The 20,807-nt window shown below is 45.5% G+C and overlaps 1 protein-coding gene across 2 annotated transcripts in view; it reads left to right on the forward strand.

Moving 5' to 3' along the window:
* The first annotated feature begins 3,546 nt into the window (after positions 1-3,546).
* mtf2 (metal response element binding transcription factor 2) overlaps positions 3,547-20,807 on the forward strand; it is a 44,959-nt gene continuing 27,698 nt past the window's right edge. Inside the window, exons 1-3 of one of the 2 annotated variants that reach the window (XM_067989937.1) lie at positions 3,547-3,694; positions 16,388-16,614; positions 17,918-17,999. In XM_067989937.1, the coding sequence (XP_067846038.1) occupies positions 16,408-16,614; positions 17,918-17,999 (289 nt within the window). In that variant the 5' untranslated portion in view covers positions 3,547-3,694; positions 16,388-16,407. Of the gene's footprint in view, positions 3,695-16,387; positions 16,615-17,917; positions 18,000-19,273; positions 19,326-20,807 lie in introns of those variants that run through there. The other variant, XM_067989938.1, reaches the window with a different exon arrangement.

Genomic DNA, 20,807 nt, shown 5'->3' on the forward strand with positions numbered 1-20,807 from the left:
TCGTCCAAATATGGACAAAAGAGCTGAATTCCAGAGGTGAAGTGTGAGTGACTGCCCTTGACATCTAGGCAGCATTTGGCCGAGTGTGGCACCAAGGAGCACTAGTAAAATTGAAATCAATGGGAATCAGGCGGAAAACTCTCCATTGGCTGGAGTCATACCTAGCACAAAGGAAGAGGCCAATCATCTCAGCCCCAGGACATTGCTGCAGGAGTTCCTCAGGGCAGTGTCCTAGGCCCAACCATCTTCAGCTGCTTCATCAATGGCCTTCCCTCCATCATAAGGTCAGAAGTAGGGATGTTCGCTGATGTTTGCACAGTGTTCAGTTCCATTTGCAATCTATCAAATAATGAAGCAGTCCGTGCCCGCATGCAGCAAGACTTGGACAACATCCAGGCTTGGGTTGATAAGTGGCAAGTAACATTCGCATCAGACAAGTGCCAGGCAATGACCATCTCTAACAAGAGAGAGTCTAACCACCTCCCCTTGACATTCAACGGCATTACTATCACCGAACACCCCACCATCAACATCCTGGGGGTCACCATTGACCAGAAACTTAACTGGACCAGCCATATAAATACTGTGGCTACAAGAGCAGGTCAGAGGTTGGGTATTCTGCCCAAAGCCTTTCCACCATCTACAAGGCACAAGTCAAGAATGTGATGGAATACTCTCCACTTGCCTGGATGAGTGAAGCTCCAACAACACTCAAGAAGCTCGACACCATCTAGGTCAAAACAGCACACTTGATCGGCACCCCATCCACCACCTTAAACATTCAATCCCTCCACCACCGATGCACCGTGGCTGTAATGTGTACCATCTACAAGATGCACTACAGCAAATGGCCAAGGTTTCATCGACAGCACCTCCCAAACCCCCGACCTCTACCATCTAGAAGGACAAGGGCAGCAGGCACATGGGAACACCACCACCTGCACGTACCCCTCCAAGTCACACACCATCCTGACTTGGAAATATATCGCCATTCCTTCAATGTCGCTGGGTCAAAATCCTAGAACTCCCTACCTAACAGCACAGTGGGAGAACCTTCACCACACGGACTGCAGCGGTTCAAGAAGGCGGCTCATCACCACCTTCTCAAGGGCAATTAGGGATAGGCAATAAATGCTGGCCTTGCCAGCCCACATTCCATAAACGAAAAAATAAACCCTGAGGCGGCCACGCACAAAGTTGGCCATCAGGATAGAGCAACACTGGGGACACTCTTCCCCCCCTTTGTCTGGGGGTTTGTACATTGTGTCTCCGCAGACGTGTTCTACCCTGGACCTCCAGACAAATTGGAAGATAGCTTGGGTGACTGTGATGGCAGAACTGTGAGGAATGGGCCAGACCTTGGCCACGTAGAGCAACACTGCGTGTACCTCACACCTTATCATCAGGTTCCTGCCAGTTATGGAGAGGGAGCGCCCCACCCACATACCAAGCTTTTGTTTGGCCTTGGCGACCTGCTCCTCCCAGTTCTTGGTGCAGGCTTGGGGTCCCCCGAACTGGATCCCCAGCACCTTCAGGTAGTCGGACCTGATGGTGAATGGGACAAAGGATCAGGTCTCCCACTTGCCAAAGAATGTGCCTCACTCCCAAGGCCAGCTCGAAATGAGAACAGATGTCCATCGGTCTGTGGACTGACTGCTGATCGGAGCAAAAGACAGTGACGTCATCCTTGTAGAAGCCTTAACCTTTTCTGTGTATAATAAATAATAGTGACCCAACACCACTTACTGCATTTTCCAGTCTAAGGAACTCCCTTTTACTTTCTGCTCTCCAACCACCTCTCTATCCATGTGGCCACAATCTCTTTAATTCCATGTGGCACTTCCTTTGTCGTAGGTCTCTTAAGTGTTACCTTATCAAATACATTTTCAAGATTTGTATAAAGCACATGCACTGCAATCCCTTTATCTGTTTCGTCAATGAATTCTAAAAGGTTTGGCGAAGCACAACCTGCTGACCATGCAGATTGGCCATGATTAACCCATGTTTTTGCAAATACTTAGTAATTTTACCCACGATTACAGATGCCAGTAGTTTACCAACAATTGAAATAAGACTAACTGCCCTGTGATTTCCTGGCTTAGCCAATATGTAGTAATTCACTGTGAGAGGACTAAATGTTGCAATGCAGTGATGCAAGTGCCATTTATTTACCTATTTGACCCTGAGATGAGCTTCCGATCCCACATCTGCTCCATCACCAAGACTGCCTACTTCCACCTCTGTAACATCACCCATCTCCGCCGCTGCTATAGCTCATCGACTGCTGAAACCCTCATCCATTCCTTTGTTACCTCTAGACCCGACTATCCCAATGCTCTCCTGGCCGGCCTCCCACCTTTGCACCCTCCGTAAACTTGAGCTCATTCAAAACTCTGCTGCCTGTATCCTAACTCGCACCAAGTCCCGTTCACCCATTACCCCTGTGCTCGCTGACCTACATTGGCTCCTGGTTCGGCAATGCTCGGCGTCAAATTTTGTTTGATAACGCTCCTGTGAAGTGCCTTGGGATGTTTTACTACATTATCGGCACTATATAAATTCAAGTTGTTGTTGTTGAGGCTGTAATATGAAGAATGTTACTGTTATTGTAGAGTATAATTATCAGCAAGAGGAGATAGAGTTGGATAACGAGTAGGTCATTGGTATAAAGGAGAGTGGATAGCACCCTAGAGAATGTTAGTGGGAAAAAAGTCAGAGGATGAGTAACTACAACATAGATAAGAGCAATTTGAGAGGAAACTCGATAACCATGATCACAGCTTTGATGGGCAGCCATATGATGGTCACTTGTTTAGAAATGGACAATGCTAGATCCTGTCTAAGACTTTGGAAGTGTCTAAAGTAATGGCAGATTATTCATCACAGTGATCAAGGGCAGAGTTCCAGACGACTGGCAACAAGATCACCAGTGTTACAGCTGTGCTGAAAAATGCCTTTGCAAATAGTAACTTTAGAGTTATGGCATAACTTGGGACACTGTCCCTTTCTGTATTGCAATGATGAGTGCACAATTTTAAAAATGACCCTCGACAAGTGCCGTTTATTTGCCTCCATAACAGTGACTACACGTCAAAAGTAATTAGTTGGCTGCAAAGCCCTTTGGTGTGTTCCGATGGCGTGAAAGGCGCTATGTCAATGCGAGTTTTTTCCTTATGATAAACACATTATTGGCATCCGCAGTAGGAGTAAATATGCTGCAAAAAGCACTGAGCATGGTGCGGATTCCCCTCGCCAGGGGTGCAGCATGTGTGGTATGGGATGGCGACTTTCCATCTTAACATACATTTTCTGAATAGCTCAAGTGTATCAATGGGGCTTCAAGTTGGTGAGGATGGAGACGCCTTACTGAATTGGAGTATTGGGTTTTTGGCTTAATAAGCCCTTGCTTTATCAAGTTGCTGGAGTTGCAACCACACTTTCGATAGGCGCCTCCTGGTTTCATTTTAGCCGCTCTCGCCGCGTCCGGGATTCGGGGGGCGGGCAGCGCGCGCCCTCCCTTCCCACAATGCACAGCCAGGCCCGCGGGAAACCAAAATGGCGCTGGTATAGCCGGAGTTGTGGCTGAGTGTGAGTAGAGGAGAAATAGTAGTGACTTTAACTAGTGCACGTATCGTGGGACGCTGCATGTAATCAAACAAAAAAAGGAGGGAATTCACTGCAGTGGCCGAATGAGGTGAGCGGGGCTTTCGATTTTCCCTTTGTGTGTGTGTGCGCCTTTATTTTTTTTTAAATAAAGGTCGCTGAAACCCTGAGAGCGAGGCCCTTCGGTTCCCGTTTGTGAGAGAAAGCAGCCCCGCGGGCGTCTTGTCAGTGTGTACCGAAACGGTGCGGGGTCGGCTTAATATCCTCCCAACGTGTTTCATTGCTGTTAACATTAGTTGGTTTCGGTCGTGTAGTTTTCTTTTACGTTGTTTACATTGGCCAACCTCCTTTGTTTAACATGAGGTCTAACTGGTTGCAGGGGATTCATTTTCTGCCCCTTTAGTCGGGAAGAGGAGGCGGCAAGGATTTTACCAGCCCGGAGCTCCTCCTTTTCATTGAAATCGCGGTGGGTTTCCACTTACAAAGGCCACAAGATTTGTACTTTCGGAGTTCGTTGGATTAAATTTGCAACGTATAGATTTTTTGTTAGATTTACAGTAACATTTGAGTGAACTTGCATAAATACTAGCTATATACGGCGTACTAACGCATGCTAATGAGCGGCCATGCACTTATATTTAGTTCAGTTGTCGGTGATTTTCGTCAGTAGAGTACCAAAAATGTGTATACTGCAAATTTATTAAATGTTGTCATTTAGCTGTTCTATGGGAAGCTTCATATTTGCTAAGGTGTTTTGAAAGGTGCTGAAGTTGGTTTCCGACTCACTCGTACAACAGTGTGCCGTATCCCATATATATCAAATCGAATCTAATCAGTTTAGAAAACATTTTGACTTCTGGTCAATATCGAGAGCAAATTTCAAATCTGAAGTTGCGTTTGAGTTTTATTTTGTTTAATAGACTTAAAAAGGGTAAGTACATTTATGTGGTCCTTTCATTATATATTACTTTTTGTAAGTTAAAACAAATTAGAGTAGGGTTGCCCAAACTGCAGCCCTGACCCTTGACAATCTGGGCTTCAAAACCCAGACAATTAAAATATACTTCTGCTTATACAGTCTATTAATCCAAAATTGCTTAATCTAAATTATGATCCAATATTTTAACCACCAAATTCTGTTATTTATATTGCTTAATTCAAATTATTGGACAATTTAATGGAAATAAATGTTGAATTATTGGGAGTAAACTGTATGTACAGGTTTGTCCCATTTGAATTTTTGTGGGCCTAGAGTTTTGGAAAACAGTTATGAAAAGTACAGCACAGGAGGAGGCCATTGGTCCACCTTGCCTGTGCCAGCTCTTTGAAAGAGTTATCCAATTAATCCCATTCCCCTGCTCTTCCCTGTGGATATGTATATTCTTTCCCTTCAAATATTTATCTAATTCCCTTTTGAAAGTTACTAATGAATCTGCTCCCGCTACTCTTTCAGGCAATGCATTCCAGATCATTGCAACTAGCTGCGTTTTTTAAAAAACGTTTTCTTGTCGCCTCTGGTCCTTTTGCCGATCATTGTAAATCTGTGCCCTTTGGTTACTGACGCTTCTCAGAGGAAACAGTTTCTCCTTATTTACTCTATCAAAATCGTTCATGGTTTTGAGCACCTATCAAATCTCCCCTTAACCTTTTCTATTCCGTTAGCTGGAAGACCTCGAGCTCTGGGTTTCAGAGCTCGAGCAGCAGCTGGCGTCGCTTGAGAGAGACTGGGTGACCGCCAGACAGACAAGGAGAATCAGGCAGGTAGTGCAGGAGTCCCCTGAGGGCATCTTGCTCTATAACCACTACTCAGTTCTGAATACTGGGAGGGAAAGGGTTCCTCTGCAGAGTGTAGCCAGAGCCAAGTCCACAGCACCATGGAGGGGGGAGAGGAAGGGGGGAGGGGGAGAGGAAGGTTAGGAGAGCAGTAGTGATAAGGGGATTCTATAATTAGGGGAGCAGACAGGCGTTTATGCGGTGGCAGATGTGATTCTAGGATGGTATGTTGCCTCCCTGGTGCCAGGGTCAAGGATGTCATTGAATGGCTGCAGAACATTCTGGAGAGGGAGGGTGAACAGCCAGAGGTCATGGCCCATATTGGTACCAATGACATAGGTAGAAAGGAATGAGGTCCTGGAGGCAAATTTTAAGCAGTTAGGAAAGATTAACAAGCAGGACCTCAAAGATAGTAATCTTCGGATTACTCCCGGTGCCACGTGCTAGCGAGTATAGAAAGAGAAGGATAGAGCAGGTGAATGCGTGGCTGGAGAGATGGTGCAGGAGGCTTTAGATTCCTGGGGCATTGAGATCAGTTCTGGGGCAGATGGGACCTGTACAGCTGGACAGGCTGCACCTCAACGGAGCTGGGACCAATGTCTTCGCGGGGAGGTTCGCTAGTGCTGTTTGGGTGGGGGAGGGGATTAAACTAATTTGGCAGGGGTATTGGCACCAGGATGTAGCAATGGAAAGGAGAAACAAGGGACACAAAGGATCTCGAGAGAAAGATAGCACCAGAGCAAGAAATAGTACAGTATTAGGTGGGATCAGACTGAGAGAGTGTAAGAAAGTCTAAGACTGGTTTGCAGTGCATGTGTGTAAACGCACGAAGTGTTGTAAACAAGGTTGTGAGCTGCAGGTGCAAATAGTCACATGGGAACATGATGTGGCGATAACGAAGACCTGGCTCAAAAAAGGGCAGGATTGGGTACTAAATATTCCTGGAAACAAGGTGTTAAGGAAAGATGGGCGGGGGCGTAACATTATTGATTAAGGAGGATATAGTGCTGGGGAGAGGATGGAGAGGTCAAGGACGTAATCTATTTGGTTAAGAGTTAAGAAACAACAGAGGTGCCATTACACTACCGGATGTATTTTATAGGCCACCAACTAGTGGTAAGGATATAGAGGAACAAATTTACAGGGAAATTAGAGAGCTGCAAAAGCTATAGAGTAGTGATAACGGGGAACTTCAACTGGGATAATATAAGGGGCAAAGAGGGGGAGGAATTTTTGAAATGTGTTCAGTATGTTTCTGGCCCAACGAGGAAGGAAGTATTGCTGGACTTGGTTCGAGCGAATGTGGTGGAGCAAGTGTCAGTGGGGGAGCATTTAGGGAGCAGCGATCACAGAATAAGGTTTAGAATAGCTATGGAAAAGGACACGGACCACTCAAGTAAAAATACTCAATTGGAGGAGGATCAATTTCAGTAGGCTAAGAACAGATCTGGCCCGGGTAAATTGGAATCAAAGATTGGCAGATAAAACTGTAATTGAACTTTGGGTGTCCTTTAAAGAGGAGATGGTTCGGGCACAGTCTAGGTACATTCCCACGAGGGAGAAAGGTAGGGCAACTAAAGCCAGAGCTCCTGGATGACAAAAGAGATAGAGAGTAAGATGAAGCGGAAAAAAGGGGTGTATGACAGATGTCAGGTTGATAACACAAGTGAGAACCAGCCAGAATATAGAAAGTTCAGAGGGGAAGTGGAAAAAGGAAATAAGAGGGGCAAAGAGCATGAGAATAGACTGGCGGCCAACATAAAAGGGAATCCAAAAGTCTTCTACAGGCATATAAATAATAAACGGGCCATAAGAGGAAGCGTGGGGCCGATTAGGGACCATAAAGGAGATCTACTCATGGAGGCAGATGGCATGGCCGAGGTACTAAATGAGTACTTTGCATCTGTTTTTACCAAGGAAGAAGATGCTGCCAGAGTCTCAGTAAAGGGAGATGTAGTTAAGATACTGGATGGGCTAAAAAATAGATAAAGAGTACTCGAAAGGCTAGCTGGGGATAAGTCACCTGGTCCGGATGGGATGCATCCTCGGTTGCTGAGGGAAGCAAGGGTGGAAAGGGCGGAGGTACTGGCCATAATCTTCCAAATGTCCGTAGATACGGGGGTGGTGCCAGAGGACTGGAGAATTGCAAAGGTTGCACCCTTGTTCAAAAAAGGGTGTAAGGATAAACCCAGCAACTATAGGCCAGTCAGTTTAACCTCGGTGGTAGGGAAACTTTTAGAAATGATAATCCGGGACAGAATTAACAGTTACTTGGACGAGTGTGGATTGATTGGGAAAGCCAGCATGGATTTGTTAAAGGCAAATCGTGTAAAACTAACTTGATAGAGTTTTTTGATGAGGTAGCAGAGGGGATAGATGAGAGCAATGCAATTGATGTGGTGTATATGGACTTTCAAAAGGCATTTGATAAAGTACCATATGATAGGCTTGTCATCAAGATTGCAGCCCAAGGAATAAAGGGGGCAGTAGCAACATGGATACAGAATTGGCTAAGTGACAGGAAACAGAGGCTAGTGGTGAACGGCTGTTTTTCGGACTGGAGGGAGGTGTACAGTGGTGGTCCCCAGGTTTGGTGCTGGGACCCCTGCTTTTCTTGATATACGTTAATGACTTGGACTTGGGTGTGCACGGAAGGATATACTTGCCCTAAAGGTGGTGCAACAAAGGATTACTAGATTGATTTCTGGGATGAGAGGGTTGTCTTGTGAGGAAAGATTGAGTAGGATGGATCTATGATCTCTGTTGTTTAGAAGAATGAAACGTGATCTCATTGAAATCTATATAAGATTCTGAGAGGGCTTGACAGGGTAAATGCTGAGAGGATGTTTCCCCTGGATGGAGAGTCTAGAACTGGGGGACATAGTCTCTGGATAAGGGGTTGGACATTTGGGACTGAGATGAGGAGGAATTTCTTCGCTGAGGGTCGTGAATATTTGGAATTCTGTACCCCAGAGTGCTGTGGCTGCTCAGTCGTTAAGTATATCCAAGGCTGAGATTGATAGATTTTTGGACTCTAAGGGAATCAAGGGATATGGGGATCGGGCAGGAAAGTGGAGTCGAGATAGATGATCAGCTGTGATCTTATTGAATGGCAGAGCAGGCTCGAGGGGCCGTGCGGCCGACTCCTGCTCTTATTTCACATGTTGTAATGTGCAGGGCACGATTTCAAAATTTGCAGATGCCACAAAACTTGGAAGTGTAGTATACAGTGAGGAGTATAGTGATAGGATTCAAGAGGACATAGACAGGCTGGTGGAATGGGTGGACACGTGGCAGATGAAATTTAACGCAGGTAAATGCGAAGTGATACATTTTGGCAAGAAGAATGAGGAGATGCAATATAAACTAAGTGGTACAATTCTAAAGGGGGTACAGGAACAGAGAGACCTGGGGGTATATGTACACAAATCTTTGAAGGTGGCAGGGTGGATTGAGAAAGCGGTTTTTTTTTTATTCGTTCACGGGATGTGGGCGTCGCTGGCAAGGCCGGCATTTATTGCCCATCCCTAATTACCCTCGAGCAGGTGGTGGTGAGCCGCCTTCTTGAACCGCTGCAGTCCGTGTGGTGACGGTTCTCCCACAGTGCTGTTAGGAAGGGAGTTCCAGGATTTTGACCCAGCGACAATGAAGGAACGGCGATATATTTCCAAGTCGGGATGGTGTGTGACTTGGAGGGGAACGTGCAGGTGGTGTTGTTCCCATGCGCCTGCTGCCCTTGTCCTTCTAGGTGGTAGAGGTCGCGGGTTTGGGAGGTGCTGTCGAAGAAGCCTTGGCGAGTTGCTGCAGTGCATCCTGTGGATGGTACACACTGCAGCCACAGTGCGCCGGTGGTGGAGGGAGTGAATGTTTGGGGTGGTGGATGGGGTGCCAATCAAGCGGGCTGCTTTATTTTGGATGGTGTCGAGCTTCTTGAGTGTTGTTGGAGCTGCACTCATCCAAGCAAGTGGAGAGTATTCCATCACACTCCTGACTTGTGCCTTGTAGATGGTGGAAAGGCTTTGGGAAGTCAGGAGGTGAGTCACTCGCCGCAGAATACCCAGCCTCTGACCTGCTCTCGTAGCCACAGTATTTATATGGCTGGTCCAGTTAAGTTTCTGGTCAATGGTGACCCCCAGGATGTTGATGGTGGGGGATTCGGCGATGGTAATGCCGTTGAATGTCAAGGGGAGGTGGTTAGACACTCTCTTGTTGGAGATGGTCATTGCCTGGCACTTATCTGGCGCGAATGTTACTTGCCACTTATGAGCCCAAGCCTGGATGTTGTCCAGGTCTTGCTGCATGCAGGCTCGGACTGCTTCATTATCTGAGGGGTTGCGAATGGAACTGAACACTGTGCAGTCATCAGCGAACATCCCCATTTCTGACCTTATGATGGAGGGAAGGTCATTGATGAAGCAGCTGAAGATGGTTGGGCCCAGGACACTGCCCTGAGGAACTCCTGCAGCAATGCCCTGGGGCTGAGATGATTGGCCTCCAACAACCACTACCATCTTCCTTTGTGCTAGGTATGACTCCAGCCACTGGAGAGTTTTCCCCCTGATTCCCATGGACTTCAATTTTACTAGGGCTCCTTGGTGCCACACTCGGTCAAATGCTGCCTTGATGTCAAGGGCAGTCACTCTCACCTCACCTCTGGAATTCAGCTCTTTTGTCCATGTTTGGACCAAGGCTGTAATGAGGTCTGGAGCCGAGTGGTCCTGGCGGAACCCAAACTGAGCATCGGTGAGCAGGTTATTGGTGAGTAAGTGCCGCTTGATAGCACTGTCGACGACACCTTCCATCACTTTGCTGATGATTGAGAGTAGACTGATGGGGCGGTAATTGGCCGGATTGGATTTGTCCTGCTTTTTGTGGACAGGACATACCTGGGCAATTTTCCACATTGTCGGGTGGATGCCAGTGTTGTAGCTGTACTGGAACAGCTTGGCTGGAGGCGCAGCTAGTTCTGGAGCACAAGTCTTCAGCACTACAGCTGGGATGTTGTCGGGGCCCATAGCCTTTGCTGCATCCAGTGCACTCAGCCGTTTCTTGATATCACGTGGAGTGAATCGAATTGGCCGAAGACTGGCTTCCGTGATGGTGGGGATATCGGGAGGAGGCTGAGATGGATTATCCACTCGGCACTTCTGGCTGAAGATGGTTGCAAACGCTTCAGCCTTGTCTTTTGCACTCACGTGCTGGACTCCGCCATCATTGAGAATGGGGATGTTTGCAGAGCCTCCTCCTCCCGTTAGTTGTTTAATTGTCCACCACCATTCACGACTGGATGTGGCAGGACTGCAGAGCTTTGATCTGATCCGTTGGTTGTGGAATCGCTTAGCTCTGTCTATAGCATGTTGCTTCCGCTGTTTAGCATGCATATAGTCCCGAGTTGTAGCTTCACCAGGTTGGCACCTCATTTTTAGGTACGCCTGGTGCTGCTCCTGGCATGCTCTTCTGCACTCCTCATTGAACCAGGGTTGATCCCCTGGCTTGTTGGTAATGGTAGAGTGAGGAATATGCCGGGCCATGAGGTTACAGATTGTGCTGGAATACAATTCTGCTGCTGCTGATGGCCCACAGCGCCTCATGGATGCCCATTTTTGAGCTGCTCAATCTGTTCTGAATCTATCCCATTTAGCACGGTGGTAGTGCCACACAACACGTTGGATGGTGTCCTCAGTGCGAAGACGGGATTTCATCTCCACGAGGACTGTGCGGTGGTAACTCCTACCAATACTGTCATGGACAGATGCATTTGCGACAGGTAGATTGGTGAGGACGAGGTCAAGTAAGTTTTTCCCTCGTGTTGGTTCGCTCACCACCTGCCGCAGGCCCAGTCTAGCAGCTATGTCCTTCAGGACTCGGCCAGCTCGGTCAGTAGTGGTGCTACCGAGCCACTCTTGGTGATGGACATTGAAGTCCCCCACCCAGAGTACATTTTGTGCCCTTGCTACCCTCAGTGCTTCCTCCAAGTGGTGTTCAACATGGAGGAGGACTGATTCATCAGCTGAGGGAGGACGGTAGGTGGTAATCAGCAGGAGGTTTCCTTGCCCATGTTTGACCTGATGCCATGAGATTTCATGGGGTCCAGAGTCAATGTTGAGGACTCCCAGGGCCACTCCCTCCTGACTGTGTATCACTGTACCGCCACCTCTGGTGGGTCTGTCCTGCTGGTGGGACAGGACATACCCAGGGATGGTGATGGAAGAGTCTGGGACATTGGCTGAAAGATATGATTCTGTGAGTATGGCTATGTCAGGCTGTTGCTTGAAGTCTGTGGGACAGCTCTCCCAATTTTGGCACAAGTCCCCAGATGTTAGTAAGGAGGACCTTGCAGGGTCGACTGGGCTTGGTGTTTTGCCGTTGTCGTGTCCGGTGCCTAGTGGTCCGATGCCGGGTGGTCCGTCCGGTTTTATTCTTATTATGACTTTTCGTAGCGAGATTTTACAACTGAGTGGCTTGCTAGGCCATTTCAGAGGGCAATTAAGAATCAACCACATTGCTGTGGGTCTGGAGTCACATATAGGCCAGACCGGGTAAGGGCGGCAGGCTTCCTTCCCTAAAGGACATTCGTGAACCAGATGGGTTTTTACGACAATCCGGTAGTTTCATGGCCATCATTACTGATACTAGTATTTTAATTCCAGATTTTTATTTAATTAATTGAATTTAAATTCGCCAGCTGCCGTGGCGGGATTTGAACTCATGACTCTGGATTTTAGTCCAGGCCTCAGTAACATAACCACTATGCTACCGTTAAAGCATACGCGATCCTGGGCTTTATAAATAGAGGCATAAAGTACAAAAGCAAGGAAATTATGTTGTACCTTTATAAAACGGCTGCAACTGGAGTATTGTGTCCAGTTCTGGGCACCACAATTCAGGAAAGAAGTGAAGGCCCTAGGGAGGGTGCAGAAGAGATTTATTAGAATGATTCCAGGGATGAAGGACTTTAGTTATGTGGGTAGATGGGAGAAGCTGGGGTTGTTCTCCTTGGAATAGAGATGGTTGTGAGGTATTCAAAATCATGAAGGGTCTGGACAGAGTAGACTTGTGTCGTTTAACCTGCTGTTCTTTCGACCTTGACATACAACAGTGACTACATATCAAAAAGAAAGTACTTCTTTGGCTATAAAGTCACTTGCTCCCCATCTCAAAGCAGGGATTAAATGTATGGGATTTGGGGATTTTTTTTTTAAAAAGTTCCCCGGGTGTCCTACAATAACCATGATGTGGAGATGCCGGTGATGGACTGGGGTTGACAATTGTAAACAATTTTACAACACCAAGTTATAGTCCAACAAATTTATTTTAAATTCCACAAGCTTTTGGAGGCTTCCTCCTTGCACACCGTTCACCTGAGGAAGGAGGAAGCCTCCGAAAGCTTGTGGAATTTAAAATAAATTTGTTGGACTATAACTTGGTGTTGTAAAATTGTTTACAATCTACAATAACCAGTGTAGTATAAAGTGCAAAAAAGGTCCCACATTTGATCCTCGATGAGTTTGCTGAACTCATCTGGTCAAAAGTTGGAGCATTACAAATGGTCTCAGTAACCAGGGTTAGGGAGAGTGCAGAATTCTACTGCAAATTGCTATCCAATTTTAAATTTAATTTTTTGAGGCACATAAATATTTGCATTGCAGTGCAGAAAAATGTTTTTAAAAGTAGATTATTCAAGAAATTAAACATATCCAAAACTTCCTCAGGAATGATAAAGCTCTGTTAAGATGATAGATGAAAGTCAGCTTTACATGGGAACCATCGAGTGTTTTAATCACATTATTCAAAACTCAAAAAAAACCTAGAAATCCAGAAGGCCTAAATGGGTAGTGCACTCTAGCCCTGGGCTTCAATTTTTTTTGCCTGTATGCTGCATAACATGGAGCCTCAGGGCCACATATAAAGTTCAAATGCATATAACCCATCAATGTATATCTTAAATTGCTGATATTAACAGATCTTAGAATCATAGAAAGGTTACAGCACGGAAGGAGGCCATTCGGCCCAGCGAGTTCACGCCAGCTCTATGCAAGTGCAATCCAGCTAGTCCCACGCCCCTGCCTTTTCCCCGTAGTCTTGCAAATGTTTTCCTTTCAAGTACTTATCCAGTTCCCTTTTGAAGGCCATGATTGAATCTGCCTCCAGCACCCCCACGGGCAGTGCATTTCAGATCATAACGACTCGCCATGTAAAAAAGTGTATATGGGCTTTCAAAAGGCATTTGATAAAGTACCAAGTGATAGACTTGTCAGCAAAATTGAAGCCCATTGGATTCAAGAGGCGCTGGCTGTGCGAATATGAAATTGGCTAAGGGACAGAAAGAGAGTAGTGGTTAACGATTTTTTCTGACCGGTGGGAAGTGTGCAGTGGTGTCCCCCAGTGGTTGGTGTTGGGATCACTGCTGTTTTTGATATATATTACTGACCTGGACTTTGGTATACAGGGCATAATTTCAAAGTTTGCAGCTGACAAGAAACTCTGAAATGTAGTAAACAGTGAGGAGGTTAGCAACAGGCTTCAAGAGGACATAGACAGACTGGTGAAATGGGCAGAAACATGCAGATAAAATTTAATGCAGAGAAGTGTGAAGTGATTCATTTTGGTAGGAAGTATGAGGAGGAACAATACAAACTAAATGGTACAATTTTAAAGGGATTACAGCAACAGAGAGACCTGGGGGTGTACGTGCACAAGTGGCTGGAGTCATACCTCGTACAAAGGAAGATGGTAGTGGTTGTTGGAGGCCAATCATCTCAGCCCCAGGACATTGCTGCAGGAGTTCCTCAGGGCAGTGTCTTAGGCTCAACCACTCAACCATCTTCAGCTGCTTCATCAATAACCTTCCCTCCATAAGGACAGAAATGGGGATGTTTGCTGATGATTGCACAGTGTTCCGTTCCATTCGCAACCCCTCAGATAATGAAGCAGTCTGTGCCCGCATGCAGTAAGACCTGGACAGCATCCAGGCTTGGGCTCATAAGTGGCAAGTAACATTCACGCCAGGCAATGACCATCTCTAACGAGAGAGTCTAACCACCTCCCCTTGACATTCAATGGCATTACCATCGCCAAATCCCCCACCATCAACATCCTGGGGGTCACCATTGGCCAGAAACTTAACTGGACCAGCCATATAAATACTGCGGCTGCAAGAGCAGGTCAGAGGCTGGGTATTCTGCGGCGAGTAACTCCCCTCCTGACTCCCCAAAGCCTTTCCACCATCTACAAGGCACAAGTCAGGAGTGTGATGGAATACTCTTCACTTGCCTGGATGAGTGCAGCTCCAATAACACTCGAAGCTCGACACCATCCAGGACAAAGCAACCCGCTTGATTGGCACCCAATCCACCACCCTAAACATTCACTCCCTTTACCACCGGCGCACTGTGGCTGCAGTGTGTACCATCCACAGGGTGCACTGCAGCAACTCGCCAAGGCTTCTTCGACAGCACCTCCCAAACCCGCGACCTCTACCACCTGGAAGGACAAGGGCAGCAGGCACGTGGGAACAACGCCACCTGCACGTTCCCCTCCAAGTCATACACCATCCTGAGTTGGAAATATATCGCCGTTCCTTCACCGTCGCTGGGTCAAAATCCTGGAACTCCCTTCCTAACAGCAGTGTGGGAGAACCTTCACCACACGGACTGCAGCGGTTCAAGAAGGCGGCTCACCACCACCTTCTTAAGGGCAATTAGGGATGGGCAATAAATGCTGGCCTTGCCAGCGACGCCCACATCCCATGAACAAGTTAAAGAAAAGTCTTTGAAGGTGGCAGGACAAGTTGAGAGGACTGTTAAGGCATAAGGAATCCTTGGCTTTATAAGTAGAGGCATAGAGTGCAAAAGCAAGGAAGTTATGCTGAACCTTTATAAAACACTGGTTAGGACCCAGCCGGAGTATTGTGTTCAATTCTGGGCACCATATTTTAGGAAGTATGTCAAGGCCTGAGCGGGTGCAGAGGAGATTGACAAGCATGGTACCAGGAATAAAAAAAATCATTTATGTGGAGCGACTAGAGAAACTGGGGTTGTTCTCCTTAGAACAGAGAAGGTTAAGGGGAGATTTGATAGAGGTTTTCAAAATCATGAAGGGTTTTGCTAGAGTAAATAAGGAGAAACTGTTTCCAGTGGCAGAAGTGTCGGTAACCAGAGGACACCAATTTAATGCAATTGGCAAAAGAACCAGAGGCGACATGAGGGAAAAAAAATTTACGCAGTGAGTTGTTATGATCTGGAATGCACTGCCTGAACGAGTGGTGGAAATAGATTCTAAAATAACTTTCAAAAGGAAATTGGATAAATACTTGAAGTGGAAAAATTTTCAGTGCTGTGGGGAAAGAGCAGGGGAGTGGGACTAATTGGATAGCTCTTTCAAAATACTGTCACAGGCACAGTGGGCCGAATGGCCTCCCATGCTTTATCACTCAATGATTCATTCACCCCTTTCCTCCTCCTGAAGTTGATGCAGTTTCACAAGCACTGGGTACCTTCTGGTGGCTTACTCAAATATTCATCAGTGAGCCTATACAGAGTGTTGGGAGGCCATTCAATCATTTGAGAGGGAGTTCCAGCTGAGCCTGAATCTAACCTCGTGCCCTTTAGGGGTTCCCTGGATACAACAAGCTAGAGGAACTTCCCTTCCTAACCTGGGAACTCCAACCACTTGTGCTCCTACTGCTGTCTTAACTCAGGTTAGCTAACTCAGCATAGACTGAGAATCAAATCTGGGATCGTTTGTTATCTATGGTTTTGATAACTTGCTAGACAAACTGAGCTGAGCTGTCTGGGGGTGGCGAGGAGGGATTGTTTTGTTTGTAAAAATTTTCCTCCTTGTGAGAAGTTGTCTTGATGTGTCTTTCAGATGACCTGGAAGTATGACCAAATTTAGCAGTTGTTACACTGGTCATATGGTGGCTTTGTGCAGAAGATTAGTGATTTACAGTGGAATGTGGTACACCAATGAATTGTTCTAGAAGTGCTTCATTTTGAACTTTGAATTCCAGTTGATGATGCCATTTTCCTGATGGACAGAGACACTACGGGAGCAGGTAACTCATCTCTCCACAAGCGATCTCCCTCCCGTCGAAACCAGAAGACACCGGTGTCCTCGGTTCATTTATCATTACGGGATGGACCAAAAGGAAAAAGACCTGTATGCAAATTTGAGGAAGGCCAGGATGTCCTAGCCAGGTGGTCAGATGGCTTGTTTTACCTTGGAACAGTCAAAAAGGTAAAATTGACATGCTTATGTTCTACAATCTATAGCAGGATTGTCCATCATTTTGGAGCATGGGGCTGGATCCAAGTGCAACAACTCATGAGTGGGTTGTGTAAAAGAAGTAATTTTTGTGTCAAGCAAAACATGATTATTTACTTTTCTAGTAAACATTTCCAAGTTTTATTGGAGAAACATTTTAAATCATTCCAAGCATCATAGGATTTGAGAGTGCTGGTGACACTGCACACTATTCTTATTGACATTCATTTTTAAAAAAAAAAGGGTGGCCAGACTGAGAGAATTCAAGACCGATGTACTAAAAATCACCCCCACCCCCATAAACACAAAAGTTGGCTCGTTGCTCTTTCTCTTGGGTTCAGCTGGTGCTCTCCTTTGTCAGTTGCCATCCGCTAACCTATGCCACCCGCTAACCTATGCCACCCCGTCAAGTCTGCTTCACCATTGTCTACTGTGACTATGCTTGGTTATTCTCTACATGAGGCCAGCTGCCTCCGCTATCTTTGCTTACCTGCTCTCAATTGCTGTTTCTTCTTTTGGCTGCAGTATTTTGAACTTCCAGGGTGACTGGAAGATTGGTAAAAGCTTTTCCCTGATTTCGGAAAAGGCTGTTCCTTCATTGATCTAAATCTAATAAGTAAGCAATCTATTACAACCCTGCAGCCCCCTGGAGCTCTGAAAATACTGCAACTGACACTATATGCGTGAGGGTAGGAAATAATCGCCCCAGGGCTTTGAGGACAAGGTAATGGGAGCCTGTGGGCTCTGCTGGGCATCCCTGATTTAAAGGACAGTCACACGACTACATGACTTGTTGGTGATTTTGTACCAGTTTTGTAACAAGTTAGCTTGTTCGCCGAAACATTCATCTTGATTGACTAACATGGAAAGTCTCCATTGATTAAGGATAGTTAACTACTAGTAGAAATACTCTAAGTAGTACTACTTTGTGTTGTGGATTTTTTTTTGCTTATTTTGATGGTAAGTAAAAGCAAAAATTGATCAGTTTCGTATTATACTATGCTGTAAGCCTTTGGATAGGGGGTGAGCTTTCTATTCCTGCAATTGGTGCTCACTTAGCTATGTGTGGAGGTGAAAAACTGGACGTATTGCTTTGTTTATGGGGGAGAGCAGAATAGAAATGGATTGCTGTAAGAATGAAGATGGATACCATTGAAATGCTGCAGATTTTTTTTGTCTTCAAGGGAGCACATTGGGGAGTCTTGTGGCAGATGTCTAATTGTCACTTATCAGTTCTGTAAAAACTGAAGTTCCTTCCAATTTTCTTTAATTAAAGGTAAACAAACAGAAAGAGAACTGCTTTGTCATCTTTGAAGACAGTTCAAAGTCCTGGGTCTTGTGGAAAGACATACAGACTGGCAAGTATTTTTTGAAATTTCTTGACACATGACAAACTTAACTGGCTACAGTTTGCAGAGCCTCGTGCTCCTGTGTTCTTGTGTGTGGACAAGTGTTCAGGGGTGAACAGTTTCTCGTTTTTGGCAACTGATCTGACATTTTAATAGTGATCCTTGTATATCTATGGTGACTTGCAAAGTTACAATTGAGCATATTAAATACAGATGGGACAAGGGGAAGTTGAAGTTCAGTACTTTATTTTGCTTTCACAATTTTCTCACCTCTCCTCCAGCAGGTGGTGCCTTATATTGGAACTGGCTGCTTGAATGGCGGCAGCAGCCGCCTTCCACTTGGAAGGCCCAATCAGATAACTTAAATTTAAGAGTAGATTGTATTTCAATTTCCATTACACATTTAGGCACAGCAATTCCTCCAAATAAAACCCCACTCCCCATTGCTCACTATTTGAATCAACAATGTTATACTCGAGAGTTCTTTGCAAAGTTCTCATGTTATTTTTTTTAAAAAAAAGCATTGGTCAGACGGAGCAGCAGCAATAAAATTGGACAATGAGGGGGGGCAGGGAGGGAGAAAGCAGCAAGGGTTACCATGCCATAGTCAGAAATTTAAATTTACATTTTTAGTGAGCGCACTGGATAGCAATAGTTGATTTCTTCATCTTTTTCCCCCATTGTTGAGCATCACAGAGACTAATTTTAGTGCCCCAATGCTGCCTGTCTGACCAGTACTGTTTTTAAAGTTTAAAAAAATCAAATCTGTTATAAAGAATTCTTGAGTATAACATTGTTAGTTTGAATTGTGAGTACTAGGGGGGAGTTTTGATTTGGAGGAGTTGCTGTGCTTAACTGTGGGAAGGAAATTGAGGCACAGTCTACTCTTAATTCAACTTAACTAAAAATTAAAATCTTTTGTGGGCCCTATCTTTCCACTTTGTTACGTTAGTTATGTTGCTTTACGTGTTGCTGATTAACTTGAATTTGTTTTGTGCCAAAAAACATGACCTCCAGTTATCAAGAGTGGACTGTACCCAGAGTGGGAACAATCCTCAGACAAATGAGGGCTACTATCAATGTCAGTTCATCCTCCTCACATGGTCATGTTTAGGAACTATTGCCAGCTAGTTCCCAATGATATTAGTATTCAGTTTTTCAATGGAATAGCAAAATATGAAAAATTATTGCAGAATTTTTAAACATTCGTTCTCAGGACGTGGGTGACGCTGACCATTTTTATTACCCGTCTCTATTTTCCTTTGAGGTGTTGATGGACCTTCTTCTTGAACTGAGGCAGTCCGTGTGGTGATGGTGCTCCCACGATGCAGTTAGGTAGGGAGTTCCAGGATTTTGATGAAGGAAAGAATGCAAGTACTTAACCACTCAAACTGAGCAACAGTTAGTGGGGTTGGTCTGCACAATATTTCCAGTTCATGCCTCCATTTCTATATTTAGCAAGTTACCAATTTTAGCTATGTCATTGAAGGAAGTTGCTATCTTGACACTGGGCACTCAACCACAGGAAGGAGGAGGAGAAAGCATACATGGAACTGCCGTGGAGACACTTTCTCGTTTCCCTCTTACTTCTCCCTCACTATTATAAAAGAAGTGATAACAGAACACTTGGAGGACATTAACGGGATTGGACAAAGTCAGCATGGGTTTATGAAAGGGAAATCATGCTTAACAAATCTACTGGAGTTTTTTGAGGATGTAACTAGTAGAATAGATAGGGGAGAACCAGTGGATGTGTTGCATTTGGATTTTCGGAAGGCTTTTAATAAGGTCCCACACAAGAGGTTAGTGTGCAAAATTAAAGCACATGGGATTGGGGGGTAATATACTGGCATGGATTGAGAATTGGTTGACAGACAGGAAACAGAGAGTAGGAATAAACGGGTCTTTTTCCAGGTGGCAGGCAGTGACTAGTGGGGTACCGCAGGGATCAGTGCTTGGGCCCCAGCTATTCACAATATATATCAATGATTTGGATGAGGGAACTAAATGTAACATTTCCAAGTTTGCAGACGACACAAAGATGGGGTGGAATGTGAGCTGTGAGGAGGATGCAAAGAGGCTCCAATGTGATTTAGACAAGTTGGGTGAGTGGGCAAGAACATGGCAGATGCAGTATATCGTGGATAAATGTGAGGTTATCCACTTTGGTTTTAAAAACAGAAAGGCAGATTATTATCTGAATGGTGATAGATTGGGAAAAGGGGAGGTGCAACGAGACCTGGGTGTTCTTGTACACCAGTTGCTGAAAGCGAGCATTCGGGTGCAGCAAGCAGTTAGGAAGGCGAATGGTGTGTTGGCGTTCATTGCAAGAGGATTTGAGTACAGGAGCAAGGATGTCTTACTGCAGTTATACAGGGCCTTGGTGAGATCACACCTGGAGTATTGTGTGCAGTTTTGGTCTCCTTATCTGAGGAAGAATGTCCTTGCCATGGAGGGAGTGCAACGAAGGTTTACCAGACTGATTCCTGGGATGGCAGGACTGACTTATGAGAAAAGATTGGGTCGACTAGGCCTATATTCACTAGAGTTTAGAAGAAGGAGAGGTGATCTCATAGAATTTTATATGTTTCGAACAGGACTAGACAGACTAGATGCAAGGAGGATGTTCCCGATGGCTGGGGAGTCCATAACCAGGGGTCACAGTCTCAGGATACAGGGTATGCCATTTAGAACCGAGATGAGGAGAAATTCCTTCACTGAGGGTGGCGAACCTGTGGAATTCTCTATCACAGAAGGCAGTGCAGGCCAAGTCATTAGATGTATTCAAGAAGAAGATAGATATATTTCTTAATGCTA

Source organism: Heptranchias perlo, chromosome 9 (genome assembly GCF_035084215.1).
Source record: "Heptranchias perlo isolate sHepPer1 chromosome 9, sHepPer1.hap1, whole genome shotgun sequence".
Taxonomy (NCBI): Eukaryota; Metazoa; Chordata; class Chondrichthyes; order Hexanchiformes; family Hexanchidae; genus Heptranchias; species Heptranchias perlo.